The sequence below is a fragment of the Ictalurus furcatus genome, chromosome 4 (genome assembly GCF_023375685.1).
Source record: "Ictalurus furcatus strain D&B chromosome 4, Billie_1.0, whole genome shotgun sequence".
Classification (NCBI taxonomy): domain Eukaryota; kingdom Metazoa; phylum Chordata; class Actinopteri; order Siluriformes; family Ictaluridae; genus Ictalurus; species Ictalurus furcatus.
The window spans coordinates 15,385,908-15,411,586 of record NC_071258.1 but is presented as its reverse complement, the minus strand read 5'-3'; the positions used below and the strand labels follow the sequence as shown (position 1 = coordinate 15,411,586).

Here is a 25,679-nt window from a genome sequence, read left to right as displayed (position 1 = left end):
CACGTCTTCATGGATCTTGCTTTGTGCACAGGAGCATTGTCATGCTGGAACAGCTGTGGGCCCCCTAGTGCCAGTGAAGTGAATTAGTAATGCTACAGCATCTGAAGCAGTCCATACAGTATTCACTGAATTTTTTTGTGATTATAACAGCCAAAAAGCATTGATTTTGCTGTGGCTTTTAAAAATGTTTTTCTTTGCAAAATTTGCAGTGCAACTTGCGTTGAGGTTTTTTTGTGGAAAACTATGTGAATTGTTCAAATTGCACTAAATTATTTTTGCAAGGTCTTTTTCAAAGTGATGTTTGTTGGTAAATTAGACACTAGCTCTACTCATGTTTGACGCACGTGAATCGACGTGGGCTTTGGCTAAATGCGCATTGTTATGACATCACAATGCATCTTGACCCAAATCTGCAGAAAATCTGCTGTAATTTTATAAAAATAAATAAATAAATAAATAATACAATTGAAATAATAATAATAATAATAATAATAATAATAATAATAATAATAATAATTTCAAGATCCTCTGAATATTGCTGAGTTTGCTTAATTTTTTCATTAATTTCTACGATCACAAAATCCTGAAAGAACTGACAAAGACATCCTGTACAAATGTGTGCTTCCAACTTGTGACAACAGTTTGGGGACATTCCACATATGGGTGTGATGGTCAGGTGTGATAGTCGGGTGCGATGGGTGTGATAGTCGGGTGTGATAGTCAGGTGTGATGGGTGTGATAGTTGGGTGTGATGGTCAGGTGTGATTGGTGTGATGGTCAGGTGCGTTAGTCGGGTGTGATGGGTGTGATAGTCAGGTGTGATGGTCAGGTGTGATTGGTGTGATGGTCAGGTGTGATGGGTGTGATAGTCGGGTGTGATAGTCGGGTGTGATGGGTGTGATAGTCGGGTGTGATGGTCGAGTGTGATGGGTAGGATGGTCAGGTGTGATGGTCAGGTGCGATGGGTGTGATGGTCAGGTGTGATTGTTGTGATGGTCAGGTGTGATAGCCGGGTGTGATGGTCGGTGTGATGTGTGTGATGGTCAGGTATGATAGTCGGGTGTGATGGTCGGTGTGATGGGTGTGATGGTCAGGTGTGATGTGTGTGATGGTTGGGTGTGATGGGTATGATGGTCAGGTGTGATGGTCAGGTCTGATGGGTGTGATGGTCAGGTGTGATTGGTATGATGGTCAGGTGTGATGGTCAGGTGTGATTGGTGTAATGGTCAGGTGTGATGGGTGTGATAGTCGGGTGTGATAGTCGGGTGTGATGGGTGTGATAGTCAGGTGTGATTGGTGTGATGGTCACGTGATGGGTGTGATAGTCGGGTGTGATAGTCGGGTGTGATGGGTGTGATAGTCGGGTGTGATGGGTATGATGGTCAGGTGTGATGGTCAGGTGTGATTGGTGTGATGGGTGTGATGGTTGGGTGTGATGGGTATGATGGTCAGGTGTGATGGTCAGGTGTGATTGGTGTGTTGGTCAGGTGTGATAGTCGGGTGTGATAGTCGGGTGTGATGGTCGGTGTGATGGGTGTGATGGTCGCTGTGATGGGTGTGATGTCAGGTGTGATTGGTATGATGGTCGTGATGGTCAGGTGTGATTGGTATGATGGTCAGGTGTGATGGTCAGGTGTGATTGGTGTGATGGTCAGGTGTGATGGGTGTGATAGTCGGGTGTGATGGTCGGTGTGATGGTCAGGTGTGATTGGTATGATGGTCAGGTGTGATGGGTGTGATGGTCAGGTGTGATTGGTGTGATGGTAGGGTGTGATGGTCAGGTGTGATGGTCAGGTGTGATAGTCGGGTGTGATGGTCAGGTGTGATAGTCGGGTGTGATGGTCAGTGTGATGGGTGGTCAGGTGTGATGGTCGGGTGTGATGGTCAGGTGTGATAGTTGGGTGTGATGGTCAGTGTGATGGGTGGTCAGGTGTGATGGTCGGGTGTGATAGTCGGGTGTGATGGTCAGTGTGATGGGTGTAATGATCAGATGTGATGGTCAGGTGTGATGGTCGGGTGTGATGGTCAGGTGTGATGGGTGTGATGATCGGGTGTGATGGTCGGGTGTGATGGGTGTGATAGTCAGGTGTGGTGGGTGTGATGGTCGGGTGTGATGGGTGTGATGGTCGGGTGTGGTGGGTGTGATGGCCGTGATGGTCATGTGTGGTGGGTGTGATGGTCAGGTGTGATGGGTGTGATGGTCGGGTGTGGTGGGTGTGATGGCCGTGATGGTCGTGTGTGGTGGGTGTGATGGTCAGGTGTGATGGGTGTGATGGTTGAGTGTGATGGGTGTGATGGTCGGGTGTGATGGGTGTGATGGTCGGGTGTGGTGGTTGTGATGGTCAGGTGTGACGGGTATGATGGTCGGGTGTGATGGTCAGGTGTGATGGGTCTGATGGTCAGGTGTGATGGTCGGGTGTCCGTATACAGTATACAACTCCACATAAAGTGCCTTTTTCCCACTATATTCTGTTTATATATCTTAATTATCCAGTGATAATCACTGTTCTATCCCTGTAATAAACCATACTCCACTGTTTGAGGTCTGTAGCAATCATTACACAGTCCTGTTGGATGCTTTTTAATCTTATGTAATCTTTTCCAAGTCCAGGGAGCCATGTTATTTTGAGGTCTTCCCATCTGTTTCCTCCTCTAGATGGCCGAAAAGGACTATCCACCTGTTTTACAGATCAACACTAGTCCTTTTCCTGTGTAACTGCGCTTTTCTACGGCACGCGCAAAGGGACAAAATCTTCCCTGGTTCATTGTAACTAGACTCGGTTGTCATATATAATATATATATATATATATATATATATATATATATATATATATATATATATATATATATATATATATATATATATATTAGAGTGACTTCACTTGTATTTCTCTCTGGCGTGCATTGTATGGAATTAATATTTATAATTGATACTATTTAAATGTGTATGAAAGTCATACTTGTGACGAAATGCTACAGGACGCGCAGATGAAAGGACCGCGTGACGTCAGCGCCTGTGTTTCGGAAGTAGCAGGTTAGCGTGAGATTAGCTCGCTCGCTAATGGTTTCTGTTAGAAACGCTCCGTGCTCGAGTTTCTAATGGTGTTATTTGGACGTTGGAGTTATTTGGCTTATGGTCGCAGTGTCCAGTTTGTGAGAAATGCAGGACGACTATAACTTACCGGAAATAGGATTTGTGCAACAAATTCTGAGTTTGAATTTGGTCCCAAGGAAGAATGCTACCTGTGGGAGGAACGACACGTCCCTGTGCGACTTCTCAGGCAAGAACCGCATTTTATTCTGACATGTGTAGTTAGATAAGTGACACTTTTATTATTTATTTATACATCCGTTCTTAAACGATTACCAGATTTGCTTGTGATGCTGCTTTGCTAGCATTGCTAACCTAGCTAACCATAGTTGTTAGCTTGCTAGCAAGGAGCAATGTGAAATATTTCTTCCATCGGACAGTTAGAGAGGTACACTACTGAGAGAATGAAATAAAAACGATTTGATCAATTGAACATGCGGTGCGAATAAGAAGTTACTTTAGTCTAGAGCTTGTGCGCCCAAGCAAGCATATCCCAGCTGTGTTAACTAGTTAGCGAGACTGTTTACTTATCTACATGACCTCCTGATGTTCATGTTACTCTCCATTATAGACATTTTGACGTTAAGGAAGATCCGTTTTGACATCCCACCTAGCTGAACTCGAAAGTGTTTAACGTTACATTGACAGCTCAACACCTCCTTCATATTTACATTACTGAAATTCTCAGAGAATATTCCAGATAACATTGTGAACAGTGACTAAACACAGCTCCAGATTATTATTCTCTAAACTCAACTACTCTCCAATTAATCTTCTCTCTGGCAGTTTCTTATGCAATCTCTTAATCTCGTCAAATAACAAATAATACTTGGTAATAATCCTAACAAAGAAAGACGTTATGATCCACATTATGATCATACATGCTTTTCTGTAAATTCTGTTTTTGTCCAAATGTCTGCTCTAAGATCACGTTTTAAAATGGAAAGTTGTTCCTAAATCCTTGTTAACAGTATTAAAATACGATAGAATGTTCACGTTTTGGTGTAATCACACACACACGCACACACGTTTTAATTTAAGCTGAATCCACACTACGTGAATTGGCCCCGAATTCCTGTTCCTGTGCGTGTGATTTTGTCTTTTGTCACCTTTTGAATTTGAGCCAATATTTTCAAGAATGTCTGATCTGCTCAGTGATTTAATCTTGTGTTGTGATTCCCTCTGTAATTAGTAGCATGACCTGCGATGAGCAAAAGCCAGTGAGAGTCTGTGAGGAAATCAGTTTCATCCAGTGTCCCACACAGCAGATCCCTGAATCCAGTTTATCATCCATTTAAATGTTGAGAAGGGGAAGGTGTAAGCATAAAAACGGTGTTTCTGTAAGAAATTATTTGTCCTGTTGCACCCAAGTTATTATTAGGAACAGCAGAAAATATCAACTAACACAACATGAATCTTGGCATGCACTGTATAAAAAAATAGCTGCATTTATTTGCATTATACCTCAAGTTCAGACAATCAAACAGACAATCCTCACTGCCCACATCTCCCCAACCAACCCTTCCTTCACCTTTTTGTCTTATTTCTCTTTTTACGTTCTAAATAGAGCAGATGGAGATGATAGACAGCGATCATGTTTATTTTGGTGAGAAAGCGGAATCAGGCACACTTCAGCAGGGGTCTCTCCAGGTGAAAAATGGTGTACCGTGTGACCCTCGTCTGTGTGCACACCCCTACATCCACAAAATAAAAGACCACAAGTGATTTAGGGATGTGCCTAACTTTGCCGGCCGAAAAGGAAAAAAGACAGAAAATATGAGCTGAATATATATGCCGCTACGCCCCGCCCCTCGGTACAGTACAGTATGAACTTTCCACAGCGCTGAAGACTTTGTAACGTGCCAAAACCTTTCAGCTTATATATTGCATAATCAGCAAGTACAGTGGCCCTGTATTGTACTTGTTTTGTTTACTCTCATGAAGCACATGGAGAGAACATCTGCAGTCAGGAGCTACTTCAAACTCGGCATACTGAGGCTTCAAGTCTGTTCTTTTCTGCCAGGATATAAAAATAGAATGTGGGGATATTGATTGGCCAAGGTCGCCTATTCAACTAGGTTCATCCTGGATAATGACTGGTTGGCAGATAGAACTTTTTCTCCCCCCCCAAGTTCTTTGTCACTTACAGAGTCCTATACAGTGTATAATTCCTGCAGTGAAATTCTTAATTGCAGCTTACCAAACTGTGCAAACATTACATTTACAGCACATTACAGAGAGCAAAGAGACACGTAAATCACACAAGACATAAAGTGCAGAGCAATGCAGATAAAAGCAATAAATATCTTGACACTACAGTAACTGCAATATGCAAGTGCATCTGATGGGTGCTATACACTTTATGCATCTGATCTGAGTGCTATACACCTTATGTATTTAATGTTCCGGTTTAGCGGTAAGAATGAATGAAATGTTAGAACCTTGTAAATAAATAAATAAAAATAAATAAATCCTCTTTTCATGGATGTTTGAGTTAGGGATGAGCGATATGGACTTAAATCTATATCATGGTATTTTCTGGTATTTATTGCGATAACGACATCACTGATGATATAAATATAGTACCATTCACCACTGTTTCTGGCTACAAGTGATAGCTGTGATCTTGAGAGCCTCAGAAACACAAACATTGATCTAAAGGTAAAACTGATTTTCTTTAACTAAACCAGTTCCAGATCTCTACAATAGCTCCTCGTTTAGCAATGAACTCCTCCTCAGCTTCACCTCCGCCTTCCACCGTACTTGTTTTCGCTCTGCATGTAGCTGCGAACGGGTCGCACACCGTCACACGTAGAAATACGTCATCAACTAGGCTTTATTGTTATCGCAGGAAGACTAATTTTTATTGTGGGGAGAATTTCTACCGGTATATCGCAAACTATAAGATATCGCCCATCCCTACTTTGAGTGCTAATTTATACTAGCTTACTCCAATGTTTTAAATTGCAGTGCTCTTACACAAAATGCATAAAGGTTGTCAGGTATGGTAATATAATATTGTTTATAATCGAAATAAACAATATCATGGCAGTTTAATATTGTGTAGGGATGGTATTGTATGTATTATATCATACAAGCCCACCAAAAAAATAATCAATTAAATCACGTAAAAATAAAGTCTACCAGAGAAGTTGTTCATGTGACTTATTTTCAACTAAAATGTCTGATAGAACTTTTTATAGTACATCATCAGCTGTCTTGAAATAAGACTGTAAAAGTCGCTTTTGGAGCGGTGGTATGCACTCAATCTTTAGCTAAATTAGTGGGTAGAATTTGAAGGTTTATTAAGGCAGTAACTATTTGTTCTTTTCCCCCTCAGTGAAGCTCAGACAAGTACAGGCTTTGTCATAGCCTACAAACTAACAGCTAAAATAGTATTCTGATTTACATCATCAATATATACACATTATTATTAAAACAGTGCGACCATATGCAAATGGACATCAGCTTGAAATTTTTTACCCCCACATTGGAGTGTAATTCAGTATAAGTGCAGCTTTTACCAGGATGCATCAATATATGTGGGAAAACAGCTACGTGAACTATTTTCTAATGGCAGCATAAACATATCAAATGTTTAATCTGAGGAAATGCACCATTTAAGAAAAAAATAAGGTAATTTTGAATTTGATGGCCGCAACACGTCCATCACTATAAAGTAACACTTACTTTTCCAGCCTTTCGTTGCCCCGTCCCAACTTTTTTGAGACGTGTAGCGACCATGAAATTCAAAATTACCTTTTTTTTTCTTTAAATGGTACATTTTCTCAGTTTAAACATTTGTTATGTTTTCTATGTTCAATTGTGAATAACATATGGGTTTATGAGATTTGCAAATCATTGCATTCTATTTACATTTACATTTTACACAGCGTCCTAACTTTTTTTTGGAATTGGGGTTGTATTTCATTTATATAATATTGATAGCTATGCTCTGAATATGGGCTGATACCTGATACATTTCAATAGTTGCAAAGGATGTTTAGAAAATGTTCCTGTGAGGCTGCTCTGTAATCATCTTGCCTAAGCTACTTGACTTTGCATAACTGTCAGTCAACAGCCCAGGTGCTTAGAGCATGTATACAAGTAAATCAATGAATAGGATCAGTAATTATGCCAAGTGGTTATTAGATGCTGCCCAAATCCCCTACGTTACCCTTTAAATGGTAAATTAGTTGTGTTTATACACAGCTTGTTATTCCATAATGGCTTTTTCTTTTCCCCTTGTTCTCAGAGATGTGGTATGGGGTGTTCCTGTGGGCTGGAGTGTCCTCACTGGTGTTCCACCTTCCCGCAGCTCTACTGGCCCTCGCCACTCTCCGGGGACATAAGATGGCACGCTTCTTTCCCCTTGCCATCATGCTCATGGCCATCATAGGTCCTCTTTTGGGAGGCGTGCTCACTAGTACGTACCTAAGCCTATCATAAAATACCAGTCAGAGAAAAACCAAGAGCTCCAGTTTGGTCATTGGACACAATTTAGTAGGTGTGTGTAAACGTTTTTGTGGCTGAAATTCGCACCAGATTTACATGCGCTTCAGTAATGGTGATTTTCTTCATTCTCATGGGTACATGCTGATAAATGTCCAGCACCCATAAATACCCAGCACATTCGTGGCGCAACTGATTACCATTTAGTGACTCAAAAAACTTCATAAAAGGCAAAGCTTTTCTAAGACGACTAAATGGCGAAACACCCGAACACGCTAACTTTTCTTCCTTTTATACAGTGCCTTTGTTTTAAGTGAATGGAGAGGGGTTTTTTTTGTCTTGCGGTAATTCGTCCCAAGTGTAGGATTTGAAGCCGGGCTTTATGTTAGTGAGTGTCCTTATACAAACTTAGGAGCTCTGATAGGATTTCCCCTAGAGCTGCAACAACTAATCGATAATAATCATTATGAAAGTCATTGTCAAAGAATCTCATTATCGATCAGTTGGTCTTACTCATTATGTTACTTCAGTCCCGAAAACACGCTTCAGAGAGTAAATACTAAAGTTGTGTTCCAAATGACTATACACTTACACTATGCATTATGCACTCGATCGTCTAGTGCAGCGTTTCCGCGGACCCCTAGTGGTCAGTTATGTAATTGCAAGGGATCCGTAGCAAAGTTTTAAAAATATTAAAATTATATTATATTTTTTGTTAAATGTTTCAAAATATATTCAGATGAGATGTTTTAAAATTAATCAATTTGCTTATTCGTGTGCATTCACAAATATCAAGTTAGCTGAGCTGACGATCGTTCATTGATGGATTTATTTTAAATTTATTTACAAATGAAATGATCATTTGCAAAAACCTGAGTGTGGTAGACAAGTTCAAGTGTCGTATTGATGGATAAAATAAAAAAAAGATCATTCAGAGAGTCAAATTAAATGTCACACCAACAATAATATGTAATTGAACCTGGCATTTGTACCAATCCCTGGAGAATGACACGTTCTACCAATCAACCAGGGATTGCTAGGACTGTAGAATTCAGTGCTTTTTTTGCATGTATAAAAAGTAATACATAAATACTTATCTATATATAAAAGTATTTATGTATTACTTTTTATAGATGCAAAAGAAAGCACTGAATGAAACTACGGTCCTAAATGAATAATATATATTCTGGTGTGTGTGTGTGTGTGTGTGTGTGTATTGGGTTCTTTTCAGTCTTATATAATTGGACAAACAGTTGTGTAAAGTTTTAGTCTTAAGTTTATATTTGTAACACTCGGTTTGTGGATTTTATTTTAAATAAATGAACAAATGTTACTGGAAGTTTGCCCCCCCATCTGATTAATCGAAATAATAATAATAATCGGCCAACTAATCGATTATGAAAATAATCGTTAGTTGCAGCCCTAATTTCCACACACATTTCTTTGTGTAAATATGAAATCATGAATGGTTTAGTTCATGTCTAGCTTGATGAATGAAACACATTGACCGTTTTATTTTTGGTGTAGCACTTGGTACATTTACGTGATGGAAGTGTCTTGTGGCTTGTTCCAGGTGCAGCCATAGCGGGGGTCTATATGGCAGCAGGGAAGAGGATGATCTCGTTGGAGGCTTTTGTGTTTGGAGTAGGACAGTCTTTCTGCATTCTTGTCATCTCTTTCCTCAGAGTGTTGGCCACGCTGTAGCACTGAGCCACCGAGGACAGTGACCGCAGTGGACTCGCTTCACTTCCCATGGATGTTATATGCAAAAACACTGAAGCCTTATTTTCCACGTGTGTCCCCAGAACTCTTATTTCCATGTGCACTTATAGTGCAGTTTTTCACCTAAAAGGTTTCAGGTGGACATTCTTTCTCTGTGATCAGTCTACAGATGACGAGCTGTTTTTAAAATCAGAGCTGTACTTCGTACACGTTTCTTGCACTTGAGCTTATGTATAAAGTATGCAGCCGAACGTTACAGGAGAAAGCTGCAAATGGCTGCAAACCGATCCTCAGAGCAACATTGTTAGAATCTTCTAAATAAGATTTAACTTTCCCTGTGGTTTAGAGAGGTGTGTGTCGTCACCATGATCTCACACCATTCTGAGTCCACTTTCTGAGGTAGTGATAATTGTCTTTGCAGTTACACAGCTATGAGTCTTAATGCTATTTGACTTAATTCAACAGAGATTAGGCTCAGGTTAAACTAGTTTGAGTTTATATACACTAAAGTCCATTACAGCTTCCTCATGTTCTAATTGTCTAAAACATTTTACCTTTATTTTACACTGAGCAAACCATTTCATAGGCTAAATGATCTAGGTTTTTTTTCAGTACATAGTTGTACATTTGTTTGTTTTTTAACCTGAGAAGTTTGATGACTATTTCTACTTTGCGTATAGAGTACTCCAACACACTCGCAATTTGTGATTTTTTTTTTTTTTTTTTTTTTGCAGTTAAATCATTCTACATTTAAAAAATCAGCTTTATTTATTTAAACATGCATTACTACACTCACAAAGCACTTTATTAGGAACACCTGTACATACTATACTCATTCATGCAATTATATAATCAGCCATTTCTTGTGGCAGCAGTGCAATGCATGAACTCATGCAGATATGGGCCAGGTAATTGGGTAATGTTCACATCAACCATCAGAATGATGAAGAAATGTGATCTCTAGTGATTGATAAACTGCTGATCTCCTGGGGAATTTTCACACACAACCATCTGTATAGTTTACAAAAAAACCCATCCTGTGAGCAGTGGGTCTGCAGGCTGAAACTCCTTGTTGATGAGAGAGATCAGAGGAGAAAGTTGAAGTGTAAAGTTCAACACAAACTGCAAAGAAAAAAAAATCACCTTGTCTGTCCTGCCTTGATTGAGTCTGTGCCCATGATAGCAACAGATTCTTGTTCTTGGCTGACAGGAGTGGAACCTGATGTGGTCTTCTGCTGTTGTAGCCCATCCACCTCAAGGTTTGATGTGTTATGCATGCATCCTTCCTGTCAGCTCAAACCAGTCGGGTCATTCTCCTCTGATCTCTCTTGTCAGTAAGGTGTTTCAGGTACAGACCTCTGCTCACAGACCTCTGCTCACAGGTTTTTGGTTTTTTTTGCACCATTCTCTGTAGACTCTACAGTGAAAATCCCAGGAGATCAGCAGTTTCTGAAATACACAAACCAGCCCATCTGGTACCAACATCCACACCACGGTTAAAGTTCCAGAGATCACTTTTTAACATTAAGTAAACCTGTAGCTGCACGTTTCTTTTTGTTTGTTTGTTGTTTTTTTTTGCATTGTGCTGCTGCTACATGATTGGCTGATTTAGATAACTGCACAAATGTACAGGTGTTCCCAATAAAGTGGACATTGAGTATATATTGTTCCATTGGTATTATTCTCATATTCCACAAGAAACAACCTAAATTATTTTTGTCTGCTATGTGAACGTGTATCTTCAAATTTTTTTTGGCTTTCCACCAAAGAGATTTTAATGCTAATATAAAGTTATTGAATAATTTACCTACGGTGACCTTTTGATCTTGTCCTGAAAAGGCTTTATGCAATTAAATCACTCCTAACTCAACAAGCACAGCATAACCGTTAAAATAATTTAACTTACTGCCACTAGAAATAAAAGGCTCCTTCGTTTACATAGATTCAAGCACTGCTTTTGATCTGGCAAAGTAATGTCTTGTGCTACTAATCCATCAGAAACGATGACTGGAGGCAGCAACGCAGATGGAGTATTGCTGAATAGATCGCTCAGTCATGTGTAATCGCAGCGCTCAGAGTAAGAGGCAGGTTCAGCTGCTGTTGTGTTGTAGCAGTTTGTCTCAGGTAATCTGTCAGAGTACGGGATTTACTTAAAGGTAGATTTCAGAAAAAAAAAAAACATGCTAATGTGTAAAACACAAATGATTACCCATTAGCATGATCCGATTTGCATAACACAGACTGGTCCTAAATAGTTTATAATCCTTTATCCCTTTTTTCACAGCAGATTACATTGCATTCTCTAGTTATATAAGGCCTATAATTCTTTTTTTTTTTCCTTCAAACCTCGGTAACAGTGTGGACTGTGAAAGAAATCCTCACCCTTTAAAGCTGGCTGCAGCTGGAATGTTTGGCAGGTTTGGCAGCTGTGGTTCAGATTGAAAGTTTCCTTATTCTGAGTTTATGATCCATTTCACATATCGATATATTTTTCTAAAATTCATCTAGCCTCCTTTAGTCAACACAGTGACTCACCAGTGTTTTCCTCATCTGTCTTTGTTTTCACTGAAAAACAGATTATTTCATGTATAATATGGGTCTATGGTTTGATTTTCTTATTGTGTAGAGGTGTTCGTTTTCAAACTGTACATTAAGTGCCGATTGTCAATATTTTCATGTAATAAAAGAGTTTAGATTCTAGCTGTTGCTTCATGTTATTTATATCTCTGCAAAAAGCTGAATTGAAAATGTGCAGTGTGCTGTACATGTGCACATAAAATCACACTAATACTGTAATAAATCTTCTGCTATGTTTTGTTTTACACACACATGTCATTGGATTAGGTGGTTCTTCTTTGATCGTTTCCTTTTACAGCTTTATGATAAAATAGGTCACCTCTGCACCAGTGTCTGAATCAGAAAATGAGCCTAAACAAGAAGCTTTTTTTTCTTTCTTCATATTGCAAGCATAGGCCTGGCGTTTCTTCACACCTTCTTCAGCACGGATGGAGCTGCTTCTCCGACTAATCCTCCCTCTGTTCCCACCCTTTTCATCTTGCCACACTTTCACAGATGGCTGTCCTGCTCTCACAACCTCCATCAGCCAAACCCTGCAGCTCCATACCCAGGAAGGGGAGGAATTTGGTGTTACTGGGGAGTATGCATATATATACACACACACACACACACACGCATACATGCAGCGATGACTCAAGTGTGTGGGCTCTTCCTCTCAAAACGTCCGTATTCTAGGGAAAACCACAGTAGCAGCAGATTCATATTTTAAAAATAACAATGATGGGGGTTCTTAGCTGATGATAGGAAATATAAAGAATATCTTCTCACCCACACTGGGTATATGACAGATGAACTGCAATAATGTAAAGTGATACATTTTTGAGCCCAAAATGAATAACATGCTACACCCTTCCTGTCTTACCATGTCAGAATGTTGATTCTGTTGATTAGGTTTATATCATAATAAGCTTAGATGTTAGTATTGTAAGTGGTGTTTTTATAATATAAACACATCCCCATCTTCATGTACAATTATTCTGCGGAGGAAAAAAAAGGAGCTTTGTTCAGGACTTTTGTGCAACAGTTAGGCATTGTAAGCATTAGTAGTGAAGCACATGGTATCTGATTCACTATTAATGCTTATGCTGTTTAATTAGTGCAGAATGTGTAGCAGGTTAGACTTGGAAATTAACACGGTAACCGTCTGAGCTGTGCAGTGAGTGCACTGAACTTCACACAGACTTTATAAAACAAATAAGCTGCAGACTCTCAATGACACAACAGTATTCACTTTTTAATAATTATTAACAAGTATATGTAATGAATTACTCTTCTTTTTTCTTTTTTTAAAACATTTGTTCATAATTCATTCTTTTGTACATAATATGACGTGCAAGGCAAAGGTAGACATGATAGAAAATAGAATTTGCACAGGGCTCAGTCCACGTTTGTCTCAGGTGAGGGGGTTTCAGTTCTTTGGTCTGATGACTCTCCCTGTGCTGTGTGCTCTTCAGAGACTGACTGCCCCCTCTCCAGGATGGTCTCTTCATCACCCATCCCACCTATACTCTTATCAGGCTGGCCATCGTTGGCAGTAGTGCTGTCTGTCCCTTCAGCCTGTCCTCTGTGATGTTCTCTTGCTGCTGTTTTAGCTTTGGGTGGAGCAGAAAAAGTTTCAAATACTTAAGGCAAGGTTGAGAGTACTTAAGAAAAGAATATGTACATTAATGAAACAATCTTAAACATTGCTTTTAATATGCTGTAGCTGTAAGGTGGTAAAAACACACAAACAGACACAGATACAGTCGTGTGAAAAAATAAGTACACCCCATGGAAATCTTTTATTATTTTTTATTATTATTTTTATTTATTTTTTTTTTACATATTTGGACTAGCAAACGTTTGAGCCTCTTTGAAACAGTGCCTATTAATAAAGCTGACACTCTATCAAATAACACAATGGTAAAATTGACCTTTACACTATTTAAATGAACAAAAAAGAAACAGATCAGTCACATGGAAAAAGTAAATACACTCCTACATTAATCACACCTTCAAACATATAAAATGAGAATCAGGTGTTCAAGATTGGGTGCCAGTGATTAGAACCTGCTTAGGGAGTACAGCTGGAACCTGTCTTATTTATACCCCTCTCATATCTAGTGTCTGGTGTTCCCTTTGTTATTGAGGTGTGTGGTGTCATCATGCCAAGATCTAAAGAGCTCTGTAAGGCCTTCAGAAAAAAAGGTTGTGGATGCCTATGAGCCTGGCAAGGGATTTAAAAAGATCTCCAAATTATTTCAAATGCATCATTCCACTGTAAAGAAAATAATCTTGAAATGGTGAAGATTTCAAACCACTGCCAATTTATCCAAGAGCAGATCGTCTGATGCAAAAAGAAGTCTCCAAGAACTCCAAATTTTAATCACAGGATCTAATAGTAAGTCTTGCAACTGTTGGTGCCAAAGTGCACGCTTATACAGTCAGAAAGAGATTGCACAAATTTGACCTGCCAAGAAAAAGCCTTTGCAAGACTACAGTTTACTAATGAGCATACAAGCAAAGACCAGGAAAAGATGAATCAAAGATAGAGGTGTTTGGCCAGTAACAGCAGACATGTTTGACGCAGACCAAAGACAGCTTTTCAGGAGAAGCACCTCATACCATCTGTGAAGCACGGATGGGTTATGGTTTGGGGTTGCTTCGCTGCCTCAGGGACTGGACAGCTTGCATTCATTGATTCAACTATGAATTCTGCATCATATCAAAGAGTGCTTGAAGATAATCTGAGGCCATCTGTCCGAAAGTTGAAGCTGAACTGAAAGTGGACCTTTCCACAGGATAATGATTCTAAGCACACTAGCAAATCCACCAAGGAATGGCTCAAAAAGAAGAAATGGAGAATTATGGAATGGTCTAGTGAAAGCCCGGATTTAAATCCCATGGAAATGTTGTGGAAACAGGCAATACATGCAAGAAAACCCTCAAACATCCTGCAACTGAAAGAGTATTGCATGGAAGAGTGGTCAATAATTCCAGCAAGCCTGGTGGACAATTATGCAAAACGCCTACAAGAAGTTATTTCTGCCAAAGGGGGCAATACAAGCTTCTGAGGTCAAGGGTGTACTTACTTTTTCCACAGAAGAATATCACCTCTATTGATACAACCCCAATTCCAAAAAAAGATCGGACACTGTGTAAAATGTAAATAAATGTAAATAAAAAGCAGAATGCAATGATTTGCAAATCTCATAAACCCATATGTTATTCACAATAAACAGCTGGAGGAACATTCTGCAACTAATTAGGTTAATTGGCAACAGGTGAGTAACATGATTGGTTATAAAAAGAGTATCTTAGAGAGGCAGAGTCTCTCAGAAGTAAAGATGGGGTGGAATCTGGATGGAAGCACATGTTTTTCTAAAACCTGTATATACCTTTCAGCATTTTTCTTACAATTGTACATCTACTCAGTTTAAACATTTGGTATGTTTTCTATGTTCTACTGTGAATAACATAGTTTATGAGGTTTGCAAATTATCGCATTGTTTTTATTTACATTTTACACAGTGTTCTAACGTTTTTGGAATTGGGATTGTATTTCTGTTGAATAAATGATTGAAAAAGCTCATTTTACTTGTATATAAATGTTATTAATAAGCACTGTTTCAAAGATGATCAAATGTTTACTTGTTCAAATATGTCTTAAAAGCCAACAATTTCCATGGGGTGTACTTATTTTTTTCCACATGACTATATATATTACTTTCAGTTATAATTCTACCTCTTATAAAGATATTTGTGCTATAAGGCTTGTAGATAAGCCAGATTCTGATCAATCTTAGTATTAATAAATTCTAGTTTTCTTAGTACTAATAAGTTCTAGTTTCAGTAATTATTAAATTAATATTGTTACAGTTATTGTTATCTTTTTGATTTTTTATTTAGTTAGGTCACTGTTAAAAAAAGAAATATATTTAAACTTGGACAAAACAGCTTAGCTATGAAATTTTATTCTACCTTCTATTTAACAAAATACCATTAATTTACACATATATATTTACATAAATGTTATAAAATCTATTTAAATAATTGTAAGATCAGCACTGAGGCACTTCAAATGTGCATTGACAAACACAGTAAGAATCACTAGACTAATTTTATTATGCATGCCATATTTGTTCCCAATTAAGAAGATTCATTTCCATTTATCCTGATATCTGATCGCCTTCCCTAATACACTCCACTAGATGTTCAAGAACCAGCAGTGCAGGGGAACCCTGCAAAAAGAAATAAAAAAGAGAGAGCAAGTTCTCTCTCAACATTCACCTAAAAGACCCAGCTCATTCATGAAAGACACATCACTATTGCATTGTTACTCTAGCTCTCATTCATTATCTCCCTCTTAATTGCATAAATCTTTGCTCACCTTCCTCACCCTCAGGCAGATCCTCAGAGCAGGGCTCCAGCTCCCCAAGGGTTACCCGCTTCCGTATTGGTGACCTCTGTAGTCGGGGCAATGCAGCTTTCAGCTCTGAGACAGACCACAGTGCAACCACAAATCAGACTTCATTACATCTCCACTCTGCTTTTCTATTCTACACAAACGTTCCAACAAATATAGTGGTGCTTGAAAGTTTGTGAATTTTCTATATTTCTGCATAAATATGACCTAAAACATCATCATATTTTCACAAAAGTCCTAAAAGTAGATAAAGAGAACCCAATTAAACAAATGAGACAAAAATATTATACTTGGTCATTTATTTATTGAGGAAAATGATCCAATATTACAGATCTGTGAGTGGCAAAAGTATGTGAACCTTTGCTTTGAGCATCTGGTCTGACCTGCTTGTGCAACAATAACTGCAACTAAACATTTCCGATGAGTGTTTAACAGTCCTGCACATCAGCTTGGAGGAATTTTAGCCCATTCCTCAGTACAGAACAGCTTCAACTCTGGGATGTTGGTGGGTTTCCTCACATGAACTGATTGCTTCAGGTCCTTCCGCAACATTTCTATTGGATTAAGGTCAGGACTTTGACTTGGCCATTCCAAAACATTAACTTTATTATTCTTTAACCATTCTTTGGTAGAACGATTTGTGTGCTTAGGGTCACTGTCTTGCTGCATGACCCACTTTCATAGAGATTCAGATCACATACAGACGTCCTGATATTTTCCTTCAGAATTTGCTGGTATAATTCAGAATTCATTGTCCCCTTAAAAATCAAAAAGTTATATTTTGTCTCATCCCTCCACAAAACATCTTTCCAATAGCCTTCTGGCTTGTCTACGTGATCTTTAGCAAACTGCAGACAGGCAGCAATGTTCTTTTTGGAGAGCAGTGGTTTATTCCTTGCAACCCGCCATGCACACCATTGTTGTTCAGTGTTCTCCTGATGGTGGACTCATGAACATTAACATTAGCCAATGTGAGAGAGGCCGTTAGGTGCTTAGAAGTTACCCTGGATTCCTTTGTGACCACATGGGTTATTACATGTGTTGCTCTTTATTGGGTGACCACTCCTGGGGAGGATAACAATGGTTTTGAATTTTCTCCATTTGTATACAATTTGTCTGACTGTGGATTGGTGGAGTCCAAACTCTTTAGAGATGGTTTTGTAACCTTTTCCAGCCTGATAAGCTTCAACAACACTTTTTCTGAGGCCCTCAAAAATCTCCTTTTTTCATTACATGATACACTTCCACAAACATGTTGTGAAGGACAGACCACAGATCCCTGTTCTTTAAATAAAACAGGATGCTCATCCCATTGTCATCCCAGTGATTGAAAACACCTGACTCTAATTTCACCTTCAAATTAACTGCTACTCCTAGAGGTTCTCATACTTTTGCCACTCACGGATATGTAATATTGCATCGTTTTCCTTAATAAATAAGTGGCCACGCATAATATTTTTGTCTCATTTGTTTAACTGGGTTCTCTTTGTCTACTTTTAGAACTTTAGCATGAAACTCTGATGATGTTTTAGGTCATATTTATGCAGATATATAGAACATTCAAAAGGGTTCACAAACTTTCAAGCACCATGTCACAGACTACATCACAGTTTGAGATATATCATAGTAACATTTCAAAGAAAATGGTATTGTCCCGATCTCGCCGGCAGATGGCACTGCGGCGACGACGTGCAGTGTCAGTTGGAGAGCGGGTGCACATGTTTGAAGTGCGCACGGACAATAGGACTTTGTTTACAATGGACATGTGCACTTGTTTTGGTTTTTGTCCTGTCCCCTGCTTGTTCAGTTATTGGTGGAGGTGCGAGGGTGTGTTTCCAAGTGTTACCAGCTGTCAGCAATTAAGGTAATTGTGACTGGTTATTTAAACCCTTCGCGGTGCTGCGCACGTCGTGCGGTATTAGAGACTGAAAGGTGCAATGGTGCCAAGTGGTAAAGTTTCCATGTCTTGTCTAGTTTCTTGTTCCTTGTTTCATGCCATAGGTAAATGAGAGTTTCATGTCATAGTTATACGAGAGTTTCATGTCATAGTTAAACGTGAGTTTCATGTCATTGTAAAACGAGAGTTTCATGTCATAGTTAAATGCGAGTGTCATGTCATAATTAAATGCGAGTTTCATGTCATAGTTAAAGGCAAGTTTCATGTCACTGTAAAATGAGAGTTTCATGTCATAGTTAAACGCGAGTTTCATGTCATAGTTAAACGCGAGTTTGATGTCATTGTAAAATGAGAGTTTCAATACATAGTTAAACGTGAGTGTCATATCATTGTTAAACGATAGTTTCAGGCCGTAGTTAAACGAGAGTTTCGTGTCATAGTCTTGTTCTAAGTTTTGTGTTTCCTGCCTCATTTCTAGGTAATTCCATCCATCTTCTATACTACTTATCCTTCCTTCAGGGTCACGGGGAAACCTGGAGCCTATCTCAGGGAGTATGAAATGATGGGGTATGGGGCAGAATGGGGCAGTATGGGGCAGAATGCGGGGTACAATCACATACACATTCACACACCCATTCATACACTACGGACACTTTGGACATGCCAATTAGCCTACCATGCATGTCTTTGGAGTGGGGGAGGAAACCGGAGTACCCGGAGGAAACCCCCGCAGCACGGGGAGAACATGCAAACTCCGCACACACAGGGCCACGGTGGGAATCGAACCCCCGACCCTGGAGGTGTGAGGCGAACGTGCTAACAACTAAGCCACTAGGTGATTATACTGTGCAAAGGTTTTCTCAGTATATTTCTTTTTTTCTTCAGCACTCCCAGAAATGTTTGTAGCCTTTAGGGTGCATTATTGTACCATAGATGCATCCTAAATTTGTGGATTTATTTGTTTTTGATTGGTGGCTGGTTGAACTGTTAAATTGTTATTTATTTAGTTATTTTACTACCATTATTTTTTATTGGTTTTAAAAAGGGACTTTATTTTCTTTTTCTACATTTATATTGGGGTTTTTTTCAACATAGGCCATACGTTGAACACAGTGCTGTTATTGCACACTGTTTGTTATTTATTAATTTGTTATTCATTAATAATGTAATATGTATTACATTATGTGCAGTTATTACATTATCATTTACATCCTCCTTTAGGGGTTAAATGTAACAGCCATTCAGAACACACTTCAGTGTAATTTTTCCTAGCTGAGATGATTTTCTGCTGTCATGTATACAAATATAAACGCAAAACCCTATTTTCATTCTCAAATATGTACTACGCAGTGGAAACCTACCCATGTGATTGAGTAGACTAATTTACAAAAGCACTCAAATACAAATGAACTTTGTTACCTTATGCTACCTCACATAGCAATAAAAACATAGCAGAACTACTTTTGTCTGTTCTTTAACTTCATATTACAAAATGAAATGTTTATATGTGTCTTTGGTTTATATGTGTCTTTGTCTTAGGTAAACTCACCAGCTGCTACGGCCATTTTAATAACCGTGCAAGGAATCTTGGGAGCAAAGTGTGTATCAGTTGTTCGCTTCAAAATAACAGTGTAAAATGCTTTTTCAAGTAAATGTTTTTCATCAATACAAATTGCTCATTGACATTTTATGTTTGCTCATTTGGCTGACAATTTTATCTAATTGATACAGGATACAATTGAGCAGTTGAGGGTTATGAGTCATGCTCAAGGACCCAACCATGTCAGATTGGCGGTGCTAAAATTTAAACTTGCAACCTTTCAATCAGTAGCCAAAAGTCTTTAGCAGTTAGCCACCACTTTCCTGACTGCTCTGGGTATTCTCCCTTCATATTGCTCTGTCTAGACTTCCTCACTTTGGAACAGACCACACTTTATGCCTAAGTACAACTAAATATTTCAAAATGTCAAAAAAAAACAACAACCAAAAAAACTTTTATAGACTATAACTGACTGGTCCCACTAGGCTTCACTGACTTTTAGATGCATTAGCATATTGGTTGAACCACTCCCTTATATTGCAGGGTGGGGTGTGGACACAGAAACAAAAGCTCACCCTCAGGATCGAGCAGGGCAGCATGCTGGAGTAGGGCATCCTCATGGACGGAGACAGCTCGGCGCTGAGGTGAGGGCTTCATGCGAGGCCACGGTTTGGGGAGAGTTTCTATGAGGGGAAAGAGATACAGTATAGTGTCTGTATCCATACCCAAAATACACCACACAGAACATATTGTACAAACAGTGAGTAACTCATTGTATTAAATAAAGGCATGCATATGCAGGATATTCCATTACAAGCAACATAATAATGAATTCAGGATATTTCTGCCATAATTATATGTCATTACCTCCATATGCTCACTCCTTGGAATGACAAGGTTATCTTACAGTTATGTGATTTCAAGATACTGAGCAAGTGGCAAATTAACATATTCATAATATTTTTTGCCGAAAAACAGTCAATCCTTGTAAATCAATATTGTAAAGAATTAGAATTTTTTATCGGTCCAACATAATATTAGGTGTCTCTAATAGATGTATAAACTATACATAATAATCTCATAATATAATCTCACAACTGAATATTTATGCACCGTTACAGATGGATTACAGAAGTAATCTTATGTAAATACACATGTGTAGGATACATTTTGGGAGGTGGGAGGAAATCTGAGAACCTGAAGGAAATCCATATGGTCATGGGGTAACACGCTAGAGGATAATGATATTTATAGGAAATGCTAGTATTGGCACTGTACTTGCCATACTAACTATACAGGGAACACTCTAGTTTTTATACAGATAAGTAGACAAATCCTGTATAATTAGTATGCAATAACTACAATCTAATTCTTGTTGGAGTTAATCCATCTGATTTTGTCAGGAATATAAAAGTCACACTTTGTCAATATAGGTGTGTCTCTGTTCTATTTAAGCAAAAAATGAAGTCGATACATTGTGCATTTGCATAAAACTTGCTACTGTAAGCTATCTGTAACAGTGCATTATAGTTACATTACAGTTGACTGTATAGTTTATATCTAATTACATGGGTATTAGAAACACCTTGAATTTATTATGCTGATTGAACAAATATATACATACCAAACAATTCCAAACAATTCATGCACTTTAAACACGGCCCATTTGCTATAGCTGACTCTCAGGCATTGAATTACATGTTTGATCTGATGGAGGTAATTAAATTGTCTTCAGCTGAGCCCTATAGAAGGCTGCTGTCTCTTAGAGCATTAAGAGCTGCCATCAAGGGAGGTGTTAAAGGAAAACAGAGATGCGGCCAGTTACTGTGGCCCTACTGTTAGCGTTTAAATCTGTTTAGACAGTGATGGATATCTAGGGAATTTAGAGGGTCTCTGTGCTGGAGTACTACATTCCATGAGTGGACAGTGCCTGGATAGTGGACAGTGATACCACCACTGCAAGGTGCTAAGACTGAAACCAGACACTTGCTGGGACAAAATGCCCGATTTAGTTTTCTTGGCAGATTTCACAAACTTCAGTGAGGACTTAAGACTGAGCTCTTCTGAGAGCATCTAAACACTAATACAGCTCAGCTCTTTGCCAAATACCTTTTTAGTATCAACTGGTGTACTTCGCATTAGGGAAGCACAATTATCAATTTCATTTTCAATTCAATTCCAATAACGATCTGATACTGACATTTCCTTTTTTAACTGAGCCAACTCTCTGCAAACTTCTTTGAAGTTATGTGAAAAATCAGAGGCCAAGTTGTCTTTCTACAAGGATAAAGACAACTTGTATTCTTTTTTCAATGCAATATCTGTGTCTTGTCAGTCAACAAATTACTGCATTAAGAGCAGAAAATACATCTGAGGTGCAGAATGGAAATTGTGCCAAATCTGACCTGATTTGGTCCAGTATAAAACATTTTCAGATTAGTACATTACTACTTAACAGTTATCCTACCCATGTTATTTCATTTTTGTTAATCGCATGTATTGTAGGGGATCAATGCTTTAAACTGTAGTTTCATTGATTTGTAACAAGTATTCGTAGGCTTCTGTGTATTAGCACTTTGTGCATCTACAACTTTCCCTTCTACAAATATTAAATAATAAAACATTATTGACATTAAATCACAAAACACTTTAGCAGCATTGCAAATATGGCATGTTCTTTAAAAGGTAGCCCAACCTATTTTTCAAATCAAGAAATGATAGATTTCTGTACATTTTTCTGCCAAAAATGAGTTACATTTTACACAGAAATGTTGATTGAACTATTGTAAACTTTAAAAGCTGGATATGCATTGACTATTTCCTCTTTGGTATGGCTCTATTCTACCTGCAGTGTATCATCATCCAATCAGTTGCTCATAATTATCTGCTTATCTAAGCCAGGATTTCCTCTTTACAAAGCTAATTAGGGCCTGAGCACCAAAGGTGCTGCGCCTCCGATGCAAACCGGAGGGCGCATGCACCGGGGGTGCAGGGCCCTATTGTTTTCAGCATGTTTATTATTTATTTATTTATTTATTTATTTACTTAGAAATTCAATGCATTCGTGTGATTTTAAGGGCCTAAACATACCCAAAAACTCACGAAACTTGGCAGACGTGTCAGAACTGGTGAAAATTTAATAGTTACGATGGGCATGGGCATGGTTGAGGAGCTCCATAGCGCCCCTGAATGCAGGCAATGGTTGGTGCGACAAAGTTCACATAGTTTTATATGACTCCGCCCAACAGGAAGTCGGCCGTGTTGGATGAAATGTTGGATTTTCAATGTTTCTCGCAGTGTTTTGAGAGACTTAAGATGTTTGAAAATCCATGAAACTTTACATATTCATTTGTCTTATGACATTAATTGATGTGATGTTGCATTTTATTTTACGTTTTAAATGCACATTTGACACCTTTGGAATGCACGAAAACTCAGGATATTTGGCACACTTATTAAAGTATGGCAAAATTATACATTTATTTGGTCATTTAACTTAGGTGTGGCAAAATGGCTCGATAGCACCACCTTCAAAATTTCAATGATGTGCGCCTCACGCTATGTTTCACCTACATGTACGAAATTCGGGAATCCTATGTAATCTGCCAACACGTACAAAAAAGTCTCTTGAACTCATGTCCTAAAGTCAACAGGAAGTCAGCCATTTTGATTTCTCTCAAAAAGTTTTGCTCTGATTTTTCCATTTCCAGGCCTTGTACTTTAACGTACTCCTTCTAGAGATTTCATCAGATCGGCATCACATTCGGTCAGTCTCATCTAAAGGCATAGATGATGCAAAATTGCAAGGCTTTTGAGTTTTCGCTGCACGGCGTGGGAAAGGAGGTTGTTATAACTCAAACATAGAATGTCCAATTTGCTCCAAACTTCACATGTTTGATAAATGTCCCGGCCTGAAGACCTCTACTTGCCAATATTCAGTTATAGTCATAGCGCCACCTGCTGGCAACAGGAAATTACTGTTTTACATCATGATACACTCCTAACAACATATAAATGCGAAAAAGTGCTAAAAAAAAATGGAACGGAGTGCCCCTGGCAGAGCAGACCCAACGTGCATCCGGGTGCGAGGGCCCTTTCATCGTTGCTTGCAGATTTAATTTGAGTTGTATTTGGGTCCATCATGTTTTACAGATTGTTTCATTTTTAAATACACAAAATCTGCTTTGTATACCAATCTCTTGCACCCAGAGCTTAATTGGTTCCAGCCTGTTCTCATGAATCAAGGTCAACTTCAGTCCACACTCTCAGAAAAGGATGTGTTAATATCCTACACACTTTTTGTGTTATTACTATTTCAAATTATCCAATAAATGTGTTAAAAAAAGAAATTAATTTCACGAGTGACCGACATAACGTGTTAAATTATTGTCCAATCACGTTGTGGACTGCGCATCCCGGCGTCATCATCCAACTCTAAACTTGCCTCAAAGTGATTGTTTGTTGATTTGAGCTTTTGATTGTGACTGCGGAGTCAGAGTCCTGAGGCGAGGAAACCAAATGACCACCAGTAAGTTAGCATTCATGACTATTTAGCGTTAATGCTGCTGAAAATGCCTGGCCAAGTTTGTGATATTTAGGCAGGGAGCTCTCGAAAATGTATTCAGTGGAAAACAGTAACTCAGCGAGCGATAATTAACTTTACTTATCAAGACGGCTTCAAAAGTGAATAACATGTACTGCTTCCTCAGTGCTGCCATTAGGCTACTTTTGTTGTGTGTTTATGTTGGCTGTGAAATATGGACTGAGGTTATTCTGTAATTCTCTGGGTCTGCATCTTGTCTGAGGCTCCGAGTTAGGGTTAGCTAGCTGGATGCCATCACCAATCATAGTAGGAATGAGTGATGCTAACCTAGACGCTCACCTCAGTTGATAACATTACAGATATTCACCATGATGTAATACAGAGAGTGGGTTAATGTTAACTACATTTAGCAAGTGTTCTGGACAAGCCAAGATGTAATTAGCATTATGAGGATAGGTTATGGCCATGTTTCTTCATGTATTTGGTGAATGTTAATGCTGATTAACAGGCTAATGGAACTTAGCTAGCTCAGTAATGTCGAGGCCAAAAGTTCTTCACAAAGTTAATATGACAAAAAGAGAGTTTGGAGGTTACAGTAGGTTGTAATGCTTTCCACTATCTCTGTAATGTTGGTTGCCTTAATTAGGTTGTGCAAACAAATTGGCAGTGAGGTGCTGAAGGCAGGAAAATAAATATAAGGACCCCTGATTAGTTCATAGAGCTGGCCATTCGCATTGACAATCTCATTCGTTCCAGGAGACCAGCGCGAGTGCCCAGCCCTCACAACTATTCGCAGCAGCCCCGTGACGATGCCGAACCCACGCAAGTCGGACAAACCCAGCTCTCCATGGAAGAGTGCGAGCACCACATTAGGAACCAGCTATGTCTGTACTGTGGCCAAGCGGGACACATGAGAGCCGACTGCCTGACCCGACCTCCTTCACCGCATGACCGCAGGGTGAGTGTATTGAGTTTCTCCCTCTTAACCATGACATGTATTGTAATGCCAGTCAGGTTATCAGTTCTGTCTAAATCCATTATCACGAAGGCCTTGGTAGACTCAGGGGCAGAGGGCAGCTTTATTTATGAAAACCTAGTCCGGCAGCATAAGATACCACTAATCACTTGCGACTCTCCTTAGGCAGTGGCAGCGCTAGATGGATGCCCCCTGGGGACTGGCCCCGTGCAATAGACCACCTACAATTTCGTTCTACAAGTTGGAGCACTACACTTTGAAGCAACTTGCCTCTTTGTTATCCACTCACCCCATCACCCGGTCATCCTCGGCTTGCCCTGGCTGCAGAACCAAAACCCACAGATTTCATGGCAGAAGGGACAGATCACACAATGGGACGCCACCTGCTCATCCAAATACCTCAAACCTATCCTCCCTATGGCTGTGAGAACCACACTTGTGTCTGAGGAGTTGCACACAGCACCACCTATACCCC

The 25,679-nt window shown here is 39.1% G+C and overlaps 2 protein-coding genes across 2 annotated transcripts in view; one reads left to right on the top strand and one right to left on the bottom strand.

Moving 5' to 3' along the window:
* Window positions 1-3,008: 3,008 nt before the first annotated feature.
* On the top strand, window positions 3,009-11,966 carry tmem170a (transmembrane protein 170A). The gene is made up of 3 exons (XM_053623173.1): window positions 3,009-3,282; window positions 7,348-7,518; window positions 9,118-11,966. Exons 1-3 carry the CDS (start codon window positions 3,162-3,164, stop codon window positions 9,246-9,248), a joined length of 423 nt encoding a protein of 140 aa, XP_053479148.1. The 5' UTR covers window positions 3,009-3,161; the 3' UTR covers window positions 9,249-11,966.
* A 1,090-nt stretch (window positions 11,967-13,056) lies between these two features.
* Window positions 13,057-25,679, bottom strand: part of carmil2 (capping protein regulator and myosin 1 linker 2) — a 62,907-nt gene continuing 50,284 nt past the window's right edge. Inside the window, exons 38-40 of the mRNA XM_053623168.1 lie at window positions 20,261-20,368; window positions 16,213-16,317; window positions 13,057-13,435 (exon numbers count right to left, since the gene is read on the bottom strand). Of these exons, the coding sequence (XP_053479143.1) occupies window positions 13,221-13,435; window positions 16,213-16,317; window positions 20,261-20,368 (428 nt within the window). The 3' untranslated portion in view covers window positions 13,057-13,220. The remainder of the gene's footprint in view (window positions 13,436-16,212; window positions 16,318-20,260; window positions 20,369-25,679) is intronic.